At 45.2% G+C, this 16,828-nt stretch overlaps 2 protein-coding genes and 2 non-coding genes across 13 annotated transcripts in view; 1 reads left to right on the top strand and 3 right to left on the bottom strand.

Annotated features, from left to right (window-relative positions):
- The window catches only part of PTK2 (protein tyrosine kinase 2), a 168,706-nt gene extending 167,101 nt beyond the window's left edge, over positions 1-1,605 (top strand). For all 10 annotated transcript variants that reach the window (XM_069957045.1, XM_069957047.1, XM_069957046.1 and 7 more), the window contains one exon: positions 197-1,605. In XM_069957045.1, coding sequence (XP_069813146.1) covers positions 197-409 — 213 coding nt within the window. In that variant the 3' untranslated portion in view covers positions 410-1,605. The remainder of the gene's footprint in view (positions 1-196) is intronic.
- Positions 1,606-6,420: 4,815 nt separating this feature from the next.
- RPLP1 (ribosomal protein lateral stalk subunit P1) lies at positions 6,421-10,318 on the bottom strand. The gene is made up of 4 exons (XM_069957048.1): positions 10,102-10,318; positions 8,633-8,707; positions 7,534-7,639; positions 6,421-6,545 (listed from the first exon to the last, which is right to left on the bottom strand). Exons 1-4 carry the CDS (start codon positions 10,171-10,173, stop codon positions 6,463-6,465), a joined length of 336 nt encoding a protein of 111 aa, XP_069813149.1. The 5' UTR covers positions 10,174-10,318; the 3' UTR covers positions 6,421-6,462.
- Positions 6,765-6,920, bottom strand: LOC138785034 (small nucleolar RNA SNORA62/SNORA6 family). Its single transcript, XR_011362018.1, has one exon. It is a non-coding gene; the product is annotated as a small nucleolar RNA SNORA62/SNORA6 family (small nucleolar RNA).
- LOC138785035 (small nucleolar RNA SNORA62/SNORA6 family) lies at positions 9,038-9,193 on the bottom strand. Its single transcript, XR_011362019.1, has one exon. It is a non-coding gene; the product is annotated as a small nucleolar RNA SNORA62/SNORA6 family (small nucleolar RNA).
- Positions 10,319-16,828: the final 6,510 nt, after the last annotated feature.

The raw sequence follows: 16,828 nt of genomic DNA on the forward strand, positions 1-16,828 counted from the left end.
TGGGAGAGCAAGAAGAGCAGGGGCTTTAGAGAAAAATTGAGTTTACTTTGTTGGTGCGGAGGGTTGTGAATGGGAATATGTCCTTAATAGTATAGTGATGCAGGAAGCCTAAAAGGGTTGTCCAGGATTAAAAACAGCTGTTCTTGGATATATTAGGAATTTATGTAAATTTTAATTTAACTATTTTTCTTTTAAGATTGAAATGGCACAGAAGTTGTTGAACTCGGATCTGGCAGAGCTTATTAACAAGATGAAGTTGGCGCAGCAATACGTCATGACCAGTCTCCAGCAGGAGTACAAAAAGCAGATGCTGACTGCTGCACATGCACTGGCCGTGGACGCCAAGAACTTGTTAGACGTCATTGACCAAGCCCGGCTGAAAATGATCGGACAGTCGAGGCCGCACTAAAAATGTCCGAGACCCAGACTCTTGTTATATTCCCATCTGAAGTGTTTTCCTTTTGGGATTACGTGTAGCCTTCCACCAGCGATTCTGGTCATCAGCGGGCAGCCACCCCCTCCAGTGCTGATCCATGGCAGCTGGTGCCACGTTAAGTTTTATTCTTTTCCCCAAACACAAAAGTTCCGGTTAGTGAGATGCGGCTGGCCTGGACCCCCGAGTGTCCGTCATCCGGAGGAAATACTGGTGGATCGAGATCTCCGAGAAGCTCATAGAGGAAATGAGGATCGAGGCCAGGCTCAGTGCGATGGAGAGCCAGGCTCAGAGGTCGATCATCCAGGGCAGGGACCAGAGAGCACGCAGCGTCCGTGTGGATCCATGATGGCTGCTGCAACTGGAATCTTTGTCATCTTGTTTTTTTTGTTTTTTTTTATTTAACGTTAAGTCGCAATATGCTACAAAGCTATATTTTGAAGACTTAAAAACCGAAAGACTTCGAATGGATCGTTCCGGCTCGTTGCGTTTTTACTTTCCCTCTTTTTGGATGCGTGTAATCATTGGTTGGAAGCAAAGTGAGAATTGGTGTATTTTTCTTTTTTTTTTACAGAATTTTCTTTCACACATGGAATAAAGTGCCAGGTTGTGGGGGGTATTATTTTTTTTAAACCATGTATAAAGCACGCTGCTGAATTACAGAACATTTGCGCAGTGAGATCTGGAGCCATTATATATATCCCATTTTTTATATTAAATATATATAATTTATAAATAAATCTTAAGGCCGTGCTAACGTTTCAGATGCTTTCAGCCATCTTGCCTGTTTAAACATTTTTTTTAAGATTTTTTATTTTTTTTTTCATCTTGGTGGGTTCTGTTGTGTTGGGTCTTTTTTCTTATTTTCCCCTCTCACATCACACCCTTAGTACCCAAATAAATTATAAAACTATTTCTAACTATTTTCATTTAATTCTATTCCTCTGCCTTGGGATTGTCGGTGGAATATAAATTATTCTCAGGAAGAATATAAAGACCTTGTACAGATTCTTAGAGCTATTACTTAAAAGTCCTGGACTCTGCTGCCGCGCCTCTATTTATCGATTATTAGAGCAACATCGGACCTTGAGTCTCTCTGGGCGACTGAGCAAACAGGACGTTGTACGTATTAAAGATCATGCTGTTATTAAAGGATTTGAATATAAAGATGAGATTGGAGTTTATCTTTAAATGACTTTGTAAATAAGGGGACGGGGTTGTTAAAGAGACTGTCAGTAGGTTGATGGTGTCCTATCTCAGGGCAGCATAAACTGGTAACAGAGAAACAAAGATCAGAATGATGTATCACTTACATTGTTTTGTGAAGCTGATGCAGAGATGATCTCCTGAATAACATGGACAATAAGTAGTCATCTCCATTATGTGTGTGTGCTCAGTAGTCCTAGATATTTATGAGCAGCAGAAAACTTCACTGCTGATCGGCAGTTAACTGTCAATTAGCAGCTGGTAGGGGTGTGGCAAGAATCCTATTCTCCTGTGTATTAGGAGAACGGTTGAACAAAACGTAAGTAATACACCAATATATTAAGCATTTATGTCACTAGTTTATGCTGCCCTCATTGAAGGTGGCATAAACCTAGTGACAGATTCATTTTAAGCATGGCAATATCCACCGCATGTTTTCTGCTGTTCAGGTTCCAGAAAAATTGTACTTTTCATCCAGCTGCCAGTGTACAGAATTGCTTTTACTGAGTGAGGAGAGTCAGAAGCTTTCCTGAGACCCTGATCTGCTGCAAGCATGGTTAGGGAGGGTTTACAAAAAAGTGCCCAATGCTCACTGTTCTCACGCTGCATGTAAAAAGGTGGATTCACATGGCAGCCTTTCACGTCCCATGTTCTGTCTGAAACACGGAAGGTGAATGCAAGTCCTGGACTGTTTCCCCAGACTGCAGCGATTCAAAGAGTTTTCCCACTGCTATGTTGACGATACATCATGCAGCCCAGGACCTACATTCAACATCTGTTTCAAACTGAAGACAGGACGTGCGAATGCAGCCTAAGGCTGCAGCCACACATGAGTTTTTCTTTTAGGGCCTTAGAAGTCTGGATCAGTGATGTCCTAGAGGATGCATCTGTTTTGGTGGTGAGTAATGGCCACAGGGAGGAGCCCAGCTACAAGTTACCAGCAATGCGTCAAGTTAAAAAAACAAACAGTGAATTGTTTAAAACAAACCCATAGACTTCTGTTCTGCAAAAACAGGTGTGTGGATAACCATCAAAACCAATGGATCCTTTTGTCTGTTCTTTATTAATTGACAGTGTGGGCGAGGCCTTAGGCTGGATTCACACTACACACTATCAGTTTAATTGTTTACGTTTAACAGTCAATGCTATTTGTGTTAGGCTGGGTTCACACTGCGTTTTTGCAATCCATTTCTCCTTTTTTGAAAAAAAAAAAAACCCCATGAAAAATGGATTGCAAAAACAGATGCATTTATGTACAACCGTTTTTCCATTAACTTCCATTATAAAAAAAAACAGTTTTTTTGACTGACACAAACGTTGCTGAGACTATTTTGTCCGTTAAAGAAACAGATCTGTTAAATGTATGCTAAAAATGCAGTGTGAACCCAGCCTAAGTTACAAAACTGATCCTTATAATGAAAGTCAATGGAAAAACAGATGCAAAAGGATGGCACACAATTGCATCTCACACACATTAAACGTATAGGGGAAAATGCAGTGTGAACCCAGCCTTACCAATTTGTCTGTCTTCCCAACCCCACAGCAATCTGTTTTGGCAGAAAATCTCAACCAATGAAAGTTTAACTGTTACAACAATCCTCAACCACTAGCAGAGAAGATTTTATAACAGTTGCTAAATTCCAGCTAGTCACAAGTAGGAGGCTCATCTAGACACAGTGCACCCCCTAGTGGTTAGACAGCATTTCAGCACATCTATCACTAGTGAAAGCAAACTGAGTATCAGTAAAATAAAGCACTGACTACTTTTAGAACAGTGTACTTAGAACCAAGTAGTCACTGGAGAAAAAATAATTAATTTAAAGGCTGAGAAAACCATTCCCATGACTGGCAAGACCTATGTGTGTGGACAGTCACAACCTGATCCTGATTTCTCTGCTCAAGTTTGGTGCCAACATGTAACCTTAAGGTCCTTTTCTTAATAATCAGCCATAAATATCCCATAGACACTACACCAAGACACTGAGAATTTGTAAAGATGAGCGAATTTACAGTAGGAACAAATTGCTTCATTCCCATCTGCATTCTGCTCATCAGGTTGCAGGGCTCTGAGCTGCTCCTCCCTGGGTGCTGGGAAAAGCTGGATCCATACCTGATGCATGACTATTATATCACCTGGGGATCATTAGAGCGTACCCGTCACCAAGGCTGGAGACCCAATCGGCACTGAATTCCATTCTTCAGCTGGAAGTTTAGTGTATCCATGATGCGACCACAACATGACAGTAATGCATACAACCCCAATAAGATCAGAATGCAGGTAACACTGTGGTCATATAAATGGATACCCCAACTTCCAGCCGCAGAAAAAAATTCACCACCAATTGGGTTAGTGGACTTCATGAGAAGTATGCTTTATTAAAAGGGGAGGTCTAGTATAGAAAACTAAAGCACTGCATTATGTTTTGTTAGTTTTACCTATGTGGTGCAGGGAGTATAACCTGTCATGTTACCATGTCCTGCCCATCACAGCTGCAGCATATAAAAAAAGTAAAAGTCGCTCTTTTATTAGGCTGGTTTACATATATAAGTTTGCATCAGCTGCGTTTTTGTCTAAAAACTGACCACAACTGATGCCAAAAATGCCTCGGTTGCCATCAGTTTTACTATCCTTTTCATTAAAAAAAAACATCAGTTGACACTTTTTTTCCCCCATGTTTTCCTGTCCTTTTTAATGGAATTTGCAGGGGGGGGGCCTATATGGGAGGGGGGAGCACACAGCAAGGCTATATACTACTGGGGGGGGGGGAAGCACACAGCAGGGCTATATACTACTGGGGGGGGGGGAAGCACACAGCAGGGCTATATACTACTGGGGGGGGGGGGGGGGGGAAGCACACAGCAGGGCTATATACTATTGGGCGGGGTTATACACTACTGGAGGAGCAACAGAGGGGACTATAGGGGAGGGGGAGATATGTTTATTTCTTTACACTGTGCTGCTATTTGCCTGAACGCTGGATGCCAGAGCCGAACAGCATGCATCCTGCCCGGCGAGACATCCGGCGCTATATTAGATTGAATTGGAGCGGCAGTCCGTCAGGACGCTGCAAGATGCATCCTAACGTACAGACGGTCCAGCGGCCACTATTTCACCGCCGCACATTTTGAACAATCCCATTGAAAACAATGGGATCAGTTCAATGATGAGTTACCCTCCGGCGCCGGAGGAAACGCAGCGGCACCGCCGGACATATGTAAACCCAGCCTTAGGCTGACTTTTTTTTAAGACGGCACCTTTTAAAGGAGGAGAAAATTTATTTTTTATATGTTATTACTTATGGAAAGTTATACAATTTTCTAATGTACATTAATTATGGGTTCATATACTGCTACTTCCTGATACACTAAAGGGAAATGTTAGAATTCTCTCAGAAGCAGTGATGTCACGACGAATGGTGTAATTACTATGGAGTGTCCAGCAGGGGCGCTATATATAGAAGTCAATGATTACCATTGACATTATATAATATATATCAATGGTACTCATTGACTTGACTTCTCTATATATTAATATATATATATATATATATATATATATATATATAAATATTAATATATAGAGAAGTCAAGTCAATGAGTACCATTGATATATATTATATAATGTCAATGGTACTCATTGACTTCTATATATATAGCGCCCCTGCTGGACACTCCATTGGAATTACAATGGATGTGTGTATGTAATGTACTTTGCGATTGAATACATTTATGGAATACTTTGGGGAGTAAGTGTCCTAGCTCCCCAAAGTATCTACCTCCCCCCTCCTTGCTCAGTGCTGGGAACATATAGAAAGTACTACTCCCCCATGATCTGCATATAATGGGGGAGTAGTACCTGGGCTATCTTATCACCACCCCTCACAGAGGTGCCCCCTCCTCCTCCGCTCCCCCTCGAAACACTATGGCCCCGCCGACTCCCTGCCGCCACTCACACTAACCGGCCGGCCACCGCTCTCTAATCCTGCAGGCCGGCCGCATCAGCCCTCACCCACCCCGGCCAAGAGCACGGCGCTCCCGGTGCTTCCTGGTGTCCCAGGCCGGGGTGGGTGAGGGCTGATGCGGCCGGCCTGCAGGATCAGAGAGCGGTGGCCGGCCGGTTAGTGTGAGTGGCAGCAGGGAGTCAGCAGCGCGGGCGGCGGGGCCATAGTGTTTCGAGGAGGAGGGGGAGCGGAGGAGAGGGCACTTCTGTGATCGGCAGCAGAGCGGGCAGGACGTCTGTGAGTGGCGGCGATAAGATAGCACATGTACTACTCCCCCATTATCTGCAGATCATGGGGGAGTAGTACTTTTTATATGTTCCCAGCACCGAGCAAGGAGGGGGGAGGTAGATGGCACCTCTCTCCCTCCCTGCTTAGTGCCCAGAAAGTGTATTTATTGAATACATTTAAGGGATACTTTGGGGAGCAAGGACACTTGCTCCCCAAAGTATTCCATAAATGTATTCAATCGCAAAGTACAGTACATTACATACACACATCCATTGTAATTCCAGCAGGGGCGTGTGTATATATACAAGTCAATGGTACTCATTGACTTCTATACACTAAATTAAGGGAAATAGCAGTGTATGAGCATTTCCCATAATGTACATTAGAAAATTGTATAACTTCCATAAGTAATAACAAAAAGAATTTTGGCCAGACTTCTTTAATTATGGCTCACATTGAACCCTTGCCACACACGTGTTCACCATATACAGAGTAGATCTCCCATGTGCCTGGGCTGCTGCATTACTCATGAAGTGACAGAGCCGCTCAGACTTAGATGGATTCTCTTTATTACAAGTCCTCTTACAAAATGGTTTAATCAAAAAGACCGAAGCCCATGTCATCATCCGACTCCTCAGACTCTTCCTTCTTCTCTTCCTCCTTTTTCTTCTCTTCAGCTGTAAGAGACAAGAGTATTATTCCACCCACTTCAACACCAATATTATCCCTCCCCCCTCCACAAGGCAGCTCTGACTATAAGGGAAATATGGAGCCCACTCTGCTTCACTCCTACAGATTATCTAGTCATGTAAGATCCCAATGTCAATAGCCGACAGTCCTATGTAACTGTACAGTGAGATTAGATTGCTGACCCCAAGCTCACACCGTACACACAAACATGTGGCAAGAATTACTATCAAACTCCACTCATAGGAGCCGTGCAGCCCCTTGTGGTGTTAGCGAAATATCTGCCATGTTCCTGTAGCACACTCCGACACCCCGAGCTCATTGGCCAATGACGGCCTCAGCTCTGGGCTTTAACTGTGTGCAAGACAAACATCCACATCTCACACTCCTATCACATTCTACAGTCCTGTATAAGGAAAGCTGGGTGACAAACATGGCCACCATTCTAGCATCACACAAATGGTAATAAGATGTGCATGGACAGAAGACACCGACCCACCAAGTAGATCTTCAGGGAAATTGGAAAGCAGATTGGACACTAATAGCTGAAGAGTTAGTTGGCTGCATCTGAACTGACACCTGAATATAGCCTACAGCTTTCTGCCATAGTGAGGAGGCTGCATAACCAGTGACATTACCCATTGCCCCGAATACCCCTTGACTATAGCATGTGTAAGTCCTGGAAAGTGTTGGGGGGCAGAGTGGGTGCATGGTAATGGAGTAGCCCATCTGCAGTGGGCCTCAGATAACAGATACTGACTTATCAGCCATGCTAGTTACTGTATGGACATTACAACACCCCTGTGCTGTATGTTATAACTTTATAGCGTGTATTTGTGTACTTTAATAAAAGTTCTGTTTCCCAGTTGTGTCTGAAAACATAAGGCATTCTTTAGAGCCACTCCGATGTAATGGCATGTAGTGTCAGCCCTCAAGTCATCAGTCCACAATGTAACAGATAGCAAGACAGGACATTACCTGGAGCGGCAGCGGTCGGGGCAGCGCCGGCAGCTGCGGGAGCAGGGGCTCCACCGCCAGCACCAACGTTGCAGATCAGGCTACCGATGTTGACGTTGTTCAGAGCCTGAGGAGAAAATTGAGGATGGGGTCAGACGATAGGAAACACATAGTCAGGATCGCAAAGGTTTATGTTGTTTCTTTACAGTATAACGGCCTGGACCACCGCTATGCAGGGAAACCCCTTAAAGACAGGTGGTGGGGGCAAACCCCAACTCATCAGAAAGCAATGGCCACTAACAGTTCTACATTTACATAATACAGATGTAGTCCCAGCCGGATACCAGGTCTAATGACAGCCGTCCGATCACGGCCATCAGGCCCACAGCCAGGCTGCAATATGGACCAGCGTCGGCAGCAGAGTATGGATGTACAGAGCAGCTCACAGAGCCCACCAGCCGCGGCAGCAGAGTATAGATGTACAGAGCAGCTCACAGAGCCCACCAGCCGCGGCAGCAGAGTATAGATGTACAGAGCAGCTCACAGAGCCCACCAGCCGCGTCAGCAGAGTATAGATGTACAGAGCAGCTCGCAGAGCCCACCAGCAGAGTATAGATGTACAGAGCAGCTCACAGAGCCCACCAGCAGAGTATAGATGTACAGAGCAGCTCACAGAGCCCACCAGCCGCGGCAGCAGAGTATAGATGTACAGAGCAGCTCACAGAGCCCACCAGCAGAGTATAGATGTACAGAGCAGCTCACAGAGCCCACCAGCTTTACAACAGGGAAAAGAGATGGGTTAGGGGCAGCAACTAGTCACGGTCCCCTGCCTGTCAGCACGCTCTGTGGATGATAACCCATTAGTGGCCTCTCTGCCTGTCAATCAACCCCGTACTGCATTGAGCCGTGACTAGTTGCCGCCCCTCTCCTGGTGTAATAAACCATCTCTTCAGCAGTACAGTACATCTATACTCTTCTGCTGGGAACCATCTCAGCACAATACTGATATACCCCTTTAAGTACAATTACCCCCCAAGGCCTGTGTACAACACAATGCATCACAACCCCCACCATCTTCATACAATCCAGGTCATGTGACATGTTCATAGTGGGAACTTACCTTAGCGAACAGGCTGGGCCAGAAAGGCTCCACGCTGACATTGGCCGCCTTGATGAGAGCGATGATCTTGTCTTCCTGAAGAGATAAAAGGGGATCAGTCAATTCCTCCAGGTCACAAGCTATTGTAAGGAGGTATCAGCCACAGAACGCTTATCTTATATGGACCATCCTTTACACCAGAGATGGGGAACCTTAGGCTTTATGGGAAATGTCGTCTGCAACAGCTGGAGGTTTCCCCATCCCTGGTTTATACCTTCTGGATGATTAGAGGCTGCTGGTATACATGGGGGTACAGGGGTCTCCCCCTAATACTGAAGTATAGAGAATAAAACTCCACCTGTCACTGTGTACTGGAGATTAGAGTGTGAGCTCCTGGGGTCAGGGTCCTAGTCTTACACATCAGACACATGTGGCAAGAATTACTATCAAACTCCACTCATAGGAGCCGTGCAGCCCCTCGTGGTGTTAGCGAAATCTCTGCCCTGTTCCTGTAGCACACTCCGACACCCCGAGCTCATCGGCCAATGACGGCCTCAGCTCTGGGCTTTAACTGTGTGCAAGACAAACATCCACCTCATACACTCCTGCTCTGTATCTGGGGGACCACCATAGCTTAGGGCGTCCCCTGCCCCATAACCAACTCCCATCACACCCAGACAGCCAAAACATTAGCATGATGGGAGATGTAGTCTTACCATAGGCCAGGTGTGACACTGAGAAGCCGCTACCCTGGCCTGGCTGACACTTGTAGTCCCCACTGAACTGCACATAAGGATAAGTCAGTCTTCAGAGTCCAGATCTCTGCTTGATGCTGGAGGCATGATGGGAGTAGTAGTCCTACAGACACACCAAGTGCACACTACATTCACTGGTTATATCTGTTCCCAGGAAAGTTGGGTGTCTGCATTAACCCCACCAGTCCTGTGCAGAGGGCCAGGCATGCTGGGAGCTGTAGTCCTGCCACAGGGGGAGACCAATGATCCACATGTAATCTGCTAAATCCCCATTCACTGCCATGAAGCAGAGATCTTACTATAGTACTATAATATAGACTGGATGCAGCTGTAACAAACCCTCAGCTGTGAGAAGTCTTAGGATCACTAGACTAGATGTGAACACGTGACCGTCCACTGACAGCAAGCAGAGATCTTATAAGAGGACAGAACAGATGCAACTGTAACAAACCCTCAGCTGTGAGAAATCTAAGGATCATTGGACTAGATGTGAACACGTGGTCCCTGACTGACAGCAACCTGAGACCGTGAGGGATGATGGGAGTTGTAGTCCTATGTAGTACGTGCACGTCACGTGGTGTATCACCCAGCATGCTGCTATTTGTAGTTCTCCAGCTATAGTTACACAGAGCGCCCCCTAGGCCATGCTGAGCCTTGTAGTGCTCCCCCGGTGTAGAGTGTGAGGCAGAGATGTGCGGCGGCCGCCATGTTTCCCCCTCCCCTCAGGCTCCTCACCGTGATCGTGATATCATCATCATGGAGGATGAGAGCGGAGTAAATACAGGCGAGCTCGGAGACGGAGGCCATAGCTGCGAGGATCGGGCGTGTGTGCGGGGGTGGATGGTCGGGTTACAGGGTGCTAGTCGCCGGATGGACACCAGGCCTTAGCTTCAGCCGAAGAACCGAGCACCTTATAGCGCCGCCGTCACTGAGGAAAGAGGAAGGGGAGGAGCCGCGCAGGCGCACTTATAGGCCCGCGCCGGAGGCGGGAAGCGCTGTCGCGGATGTGTTGGACTTTTTTCTTGTAATAACTTTATTGACAACGTAGTTTTGAAAACATAAGTTATTGATAGAATGAGGTGAATAAAACGGCGCGGCGCCACAGGGGGAAATGTTTATGGAGTCTGCTGTACAATAATCTCCAGGGGGGATGGGGAGTGTTATACAGCGGCCTACAACAACAATGTCCGTTGTGGCCCATAGCAGCCAATCACAGCTCAGCTTTCAAATATTCATGAGCCCTGGTAAAGTGAAAGCTGAGCTGTGATTGGTTGCTATGGGCCACAAAGAATACTCCTGAAATGCTGCGTTTACACAGAGCGATAATTCGCCCGATCGTACGATTAACTTTTTTTTTTTTATAACGATCAGCGTTTAGACGGAACGATATATCGTAGGGAAAAATCGCTTAAGCCTATGTCGCACATAGGTTAAATCGGTGAACGACTATTTACACGGAACGATCTGCGAATTTTTTGCGAACGACCATTTAAGAACATGTAAGATCAAAATGAACGATTTCTCGCTTGTCGTTTGATCGTTTGCTGCATTTACACGTATGGTTATCGTTCGAATTCGATCGTTATCGTGCAAATTCCGATAATCGTTCCATGTAAACGCACATAAGACTGGATAACCATACTTCCCGCCCCCACAGATGTATCTACAAGTCTGTCATGTGTGATACTGTCTGTAGATCTGCTGTATCTAATGCTGGATTTACACGGAACGATTATCGTGCGAATTTGCACCATAACGAACGATAATTGTACGTGTAAACGCAGCAAACGATCAAGCGATGAGCGAGAAATCGTTCATTTTGATCTTTGAACATGTTCTCAGATCGTCGTTGGTCGTTTGCAAAAAATTCGCAGATCGTTCCGTGTAAACAGTCATTCACCGATTTAACCTATGTGCAAGATAGGCTTAAGCGATCGCGAAACAATTTTTGGCACGATATATCGTTCCCTCTAAACACTGATCGTTATAAAAAAAAAAGTTACTTCGGAATAGCTAATCGTACGATCGGGCGAACTGTCTCTCCATGTAAACCCAGCATAAGTCTCTCATATGTGCTACTGTCTGTAGATCTCCTATATCTAAGTCTATCCTGTGTGTATCAGTTGATGTGCTGTATCTAATGGTCTTTTTAGACGGAGCGATATTTTCGCCCGATCGCACAATTAACGATTTTGAATGAACTATGTGTTTTTTACAACGATCAGCGTTTAGAGGGAACGATACATCGTACAGAAAAATCGTTTTGCGATCGTTTAAGCCCATCTCACACAGAGGTGAAATTTTTGAAAGACTGTTTACACGGAACGATCTGCGAATTTTTTGCGAACGATCAACGCCAATTTGACAACATGTTGAAGATCAAAATGAACGATTTCTCGCTCTTCCCTTGATCGTTGGCAGCGTTTACATGGAACGATTATCGCTAAAATGCTATAGTTATCGTGCAAAAAAGAACGATAATCGTTCCGTGTAAAAGGACCATAAGTCTATCCTGTGTGATACTATCAATTGATGTGCTGTATCTAATGGTGTGTTTACACAGAGAGATTTATCTGACAGATTTTTTAAGCCAAAACCTGGAACAGACTATAAACAGGGAACAGGTCATAAAGGAAAGACTAAGATTACTCCTCTCTTTAAATCCATTCCTGGCTTTGGCTTAAAAAATCTGGCAGATAAATCTCTCTGTGTAAACGCACCATAAGGCTATGTTCACACTATGTATATGTCCGGCCGTAGTTCGTACACGGCCAGACATGTGCGGCTGAAACTACGGCCGTGGGAAAAATAGACATGCGGGCGGATTGCGAACATGCGGGCGAACCGAGAAAATACGCCCGCAGTACAGTTATGCTTCCGAGCTTGTTTCGAAGCGATCTGAAACAGGTCATTTACTTGGAAATCTTCGCCCAGCCCAATAAAACACACAGAACATTTTTAATCTAAAAATCAAGTTCAATTTGCCTGAAATAAGTTCTCCGTACGGGACCGCATTGAAAATCCACGGCCGTGAGTTGGAACATTTCCGTCCTCAAACAATGGTCTTGTTAATCTTTCACGGCGCCGTATACGATCTGGCCGTAGGCTCATACATAGTGTGCATTGTGCGGCCGTATATCGTATACTTCCAAGCATACGCATCAACCTCAAAATGACGGGCGTAAATTTGCGGTTCACACTACGGCCGGACTCATAGGCACTGTGAACATAGCCTTAGGGTGTGTTTACACAGAAAGATTTATCTGACAGATTTTGGAAGCCAAAGCCAGGAATGGATTTGAAAAGAGGATAGATCCCAGTCTTTCCTTTATGACCTGATCCCTGTTTACAGTCTGTTCCTGGTTTTGGCTTAAAAAAATCTGTCAGATAAATCTGTCTGTGTAAACGCACCATTGTAATGGTGCGTTTACACAGGCAGATTTATCTGACCAATTTTGGAAGCCAAAGTCAGAAATGGACTTGAAAAGACAGGGAATCTCAGTCTTTCCTTTATGACCTGCACCCTTTTTATAGTCTGTTCCTGGCTTTGGCTTCAAAAATCTGTCAGATAAATCTCTCTGTGTAAATACACCATAAGTCTATCCTGTGTGATACTCTTTACTGAGCTGCCATATCTGAAGCATCTGATGGGCATCTCACATAAGATATCTGTAAGATACGATATTTTTCGGAGCTTGCACTAACCCCACCATGGTCGTCCGTCTGTTGTGATGTGTGTTAGGTTATGCTGGGAGCAGTGGTACTTCAATAGTGTAGACGCCTCCCTGCCGACAAGAGAAAAGCTGATCAGATGCCAGTTGTCTCTTTACTGACTGAGGACACGTACAGCTATCATCAGCTATGGGCGATACACCCCAACACCACACACAGGGGGCTCACTGCAAGCAGGTCACATAACAACCATAATATAGCACACCCGCTATGCCACAATAATAATAAATGTAAATATCAAATTCTATATCTTCCTGTGTAGATACAGGCTTATGCAATATATACCACCAATTGACAAAAAACGCCACACTACTACAAACTATTTTAAATTAGTAATCTTTATTAACTTAAAAATATTTTGCAGAAAAGAAGAATCAGCACCGATAAAAAGTGTCATCGTGATATAGGAACATGATTAAAGGAGAAGTTTGGCGAAATTTTTTATTAAAGTATTGTATTGCCCCCCCAAAACTTATACAAGTCACCAATATACACTTATTACAGGAAATGCTTACAAAGTGCTCTTTTCCCTGCACTTACTACTCAACAATCTATCGCATCATCAAGAACTTCAAGGAGAGAGGTCCCATTGTTGCCAAAAAGGCTCCAGGGCGCCCAAGAAAGACCAGTAAGCACCAGGACCGTCTCTTAAAAGTGTTTCAGCTGCGGGATTGGGCTACCAGCAGTGCAGAGCTTGCTCAGGAATGGCAGCAGGCAGGTGTGAGTGCATCTGCACTGTGCACTGTGAGACTGCGGAGACTCTTGGAGCAAGGCCTGGTCTCAGGGAAGGCAGCAAAGAAGCCACTTCTCTCCAGAAAAAACATCAGGGCCAGACTGATATTCTGCAAAAGGTCCAGGGAGTGGACTGCTGAGGACTGGGGGAAAGGTACAGGGAGTGGACTGCTGAGGACTGGTGTAAAGTCATTTTCTCTGATGAATCCCCTTTCCGATTGTTTGGGACATCTGGAAAACAGCTTATTGGGAGAAGACGAGGTGAGCGCTACCACCAGTCTTGTCTCATGCCAACTGTAACCGGCATCCTGAAACCATTCCAGTGTGGGGTTGCTTCTCAGCCAAGGGAATCGGCTCTCTCACAGTCTTGCGTAAAAACACAGCCATGAATAAAGAATGGGACCAGAATGTCCTCCAAGAGCAACTTCTCCCAACCGTCCAAGAGCAGTTTGGTGATCAACAATGCCTTTTCCAGCATGATGGAGCACCTTGCCATAAAGCAAAGGTGATAACTAAATGGCTCAGGGAACAAAACATAGAGATTTGGGGTCCATGGCCTAGAAACTCCCCAGATCTTAATCCCATTAAGAACTTGTGGTCAATCATCAAGAGACGGGTGGACAAACAAAAACCAACAAATTCTGACAAAATGCAAGCATTGATTGTGCAGGAATGGACGGCTATCAGTCAGGATTTGCAGAGGTCCTGAAGAAGAAGGGTCAACACTGCAAATACTGACTTGCTGCAGTAACTCATTCTGTCAGTATAAGCTTTTGTTACTCATAATATGACTGCAATTATATTTCTGTATGTGGTAAAAACATCTGACAAACACACATAAAAAAAACAGAGGGGAGCAGATCATGTGAAAATATAATATTTGTGTCATTCTCAAAACTTTTGGCCATGACTGTACACAACATGTCGATGTCCAGTTTCACCAATTAAAATCAATTTCTTAAGCTGTGATTGGTCGCTGATGGTTTTCACAGAATTATTTAGTCCCGCCTCTTTGAGTGTCTATATATATTTTATTATTTTCTTGGATCCCCCATGCTTGTTTTCTCTCCTGTACTCCATACCACTCTCTTCTTCAGACTAGATTACTCCCCTCTCCCTACTCCTACAAGGACTAGCACTTCCCACCATGACATTCTACTAGGGATGGTCCGAACCGAGTTCGGTTCGGGTTCATACGAACCCAAACCCTTGGTAATGATTCCCGCTGGTCCAGCGGGAGGACCGCCTGGAAAACTGGGATACAGCCATAGCCATAGGCTGTATCCCAGTTATCCAGGCGTTCCTCCAGCTCCAGCCTCCACGGAGCGGGCAGACAGCGGGAATCTGCTGCCGAGCGTTCGGGTTCATACGAACCCGAACCTCGGCAGGTTCGGACCATCCCTACATTCTACCTATTAACCAACTACTGGGAAGTTCTGATTAGGAAGCAGCTATGTATAGACTGTAAGCCGTGCTCAACGTTTCAATTGTATTGGTGTTTTAAGTTGCTGATCTGAGTACGGTGTAGGCATTTGGCAGAAGATCCAATAAGTGGCAAGGGCTACGGGACCAAGTCTTAGTTGCGACCACTGCAACTCCTATTGCTGCACCATTGGGGAGCAGGACTGTCTGAGAAATAGAAAGAACTGGAATAGATGTATGGAAGTTAAGAGCCTCAGTCTTCTTATACTTCACCTTAAAGCGGTACTCCGGGCTGGGGTTATTTTTAGTGAATGGCCAGGGAGGAGGTGGATACAGATGCCACCGGTCACTTACCTCCTCGGTTCCAGCACCGGGTGCCATGTCGCGCCGCCCTGTTCTCCCGTCCCGCTGCCGCTTCCTGGTCTGAGCTGCAGCTTGAACGTCTCAAATCAGCTAAGCCATTCAGCGGTCATAGCGGCCTCGGCCGATGAATGGCTGAGCTGCCTTGAGACGTCACGTCTCAAGACGCAGCCCAGACCAGGCAGCGGCAGCGATCGGCACGATCCGGGACCCGGCGATGAAACCGGGCAGGTAAGTGACTAGCGGCTTATATATCCACCCTCTTCGTGGCCATACACTAAAAATAACCCCAGCCCAGAGTGACTCTTTAAGGCTATGTTCCCATTACGTACTGATAAGCGCAAACAACGGCCATTGTTATCGCTTATCAATCCATAGTGGGAACATAAAGTTGCTAACCTGCTAACATGACTAGCCTTGGAATAGAGGTGCGAGGGTTAGTCATACACGATGAGATTATCTGCCTAAAGGGTGAGTCTGTATATCTGAGTTACCACAGTGATAACTTGTATATCGTGAGTGTAAGCCCTCTGGTACATAGGGATAGCGGACCCTGCCCATTTACCTTAATCATGTAACATGCTTTGATTTTGTAATGTTCTGTCTGTTACCCCCATCACTTGTATAGCGCTCTAGAATAATAACTGGATTCTCAGGGTGGGAGACAAGGTACCATTCATTTAGACTGAGCTGAGTAGACGGCTTCAAGGCGTCCTTCATAATTGACCAATGGACACGATCACACACTTTTTTTTTCACTTTAATTGAGATCAGGCAAACAGGAATATCACTGACCCAGCAGTAGTTTTTTTGATGGTGCTTCCTTCTCCTCCCTACTCTTCACTAAACCCACCTGATTGTCCGCAGCCGTGGAGAGAATCACTGCCAAAAAGCAATGGGCTAAATTTTTTGCTTAGAGTTTAATGTCTATATTTATGAACAGGATAAGAGAAAGTGAAACGAATCCTAAAATGTTCTTCACGTATATAAATAATAAACAAACAAACGTAATGGTGGAGGGGGATACGGAAAAGGCCAATCTACCAAATACCTTTTTCTCTACTGTCTTTACACTGGAAAACCCTATCACAGACCACTTGACTAGGGATGATAAATATCCTCCAATAGATCCCACCTGCCTAACCCAACCCAAGTTCATTGATACCTTAAAGGGGTAGTGCGGCGGCCACACAAAAAAAAACAAAAAAAACACAGA

The sequence above is a fragment of the Dendropsophus ebraccatus genome, chromosome 2 (genome assembly GCF_027789765.1).
Source record: "Dendropsophus ebraccatus isolate aDenEbr1 chromosome 2, aDenEbr1.pat, whole genome shotgun sequence".
In the NCBI taxonomy this organism is placed as follows: domain Eukaryota; kingdom Metazoa; phylum Chordata; class Amphibia; order Anura; family Hylidae; genus Dendropsophus; species Dendropsophus ebraccatus.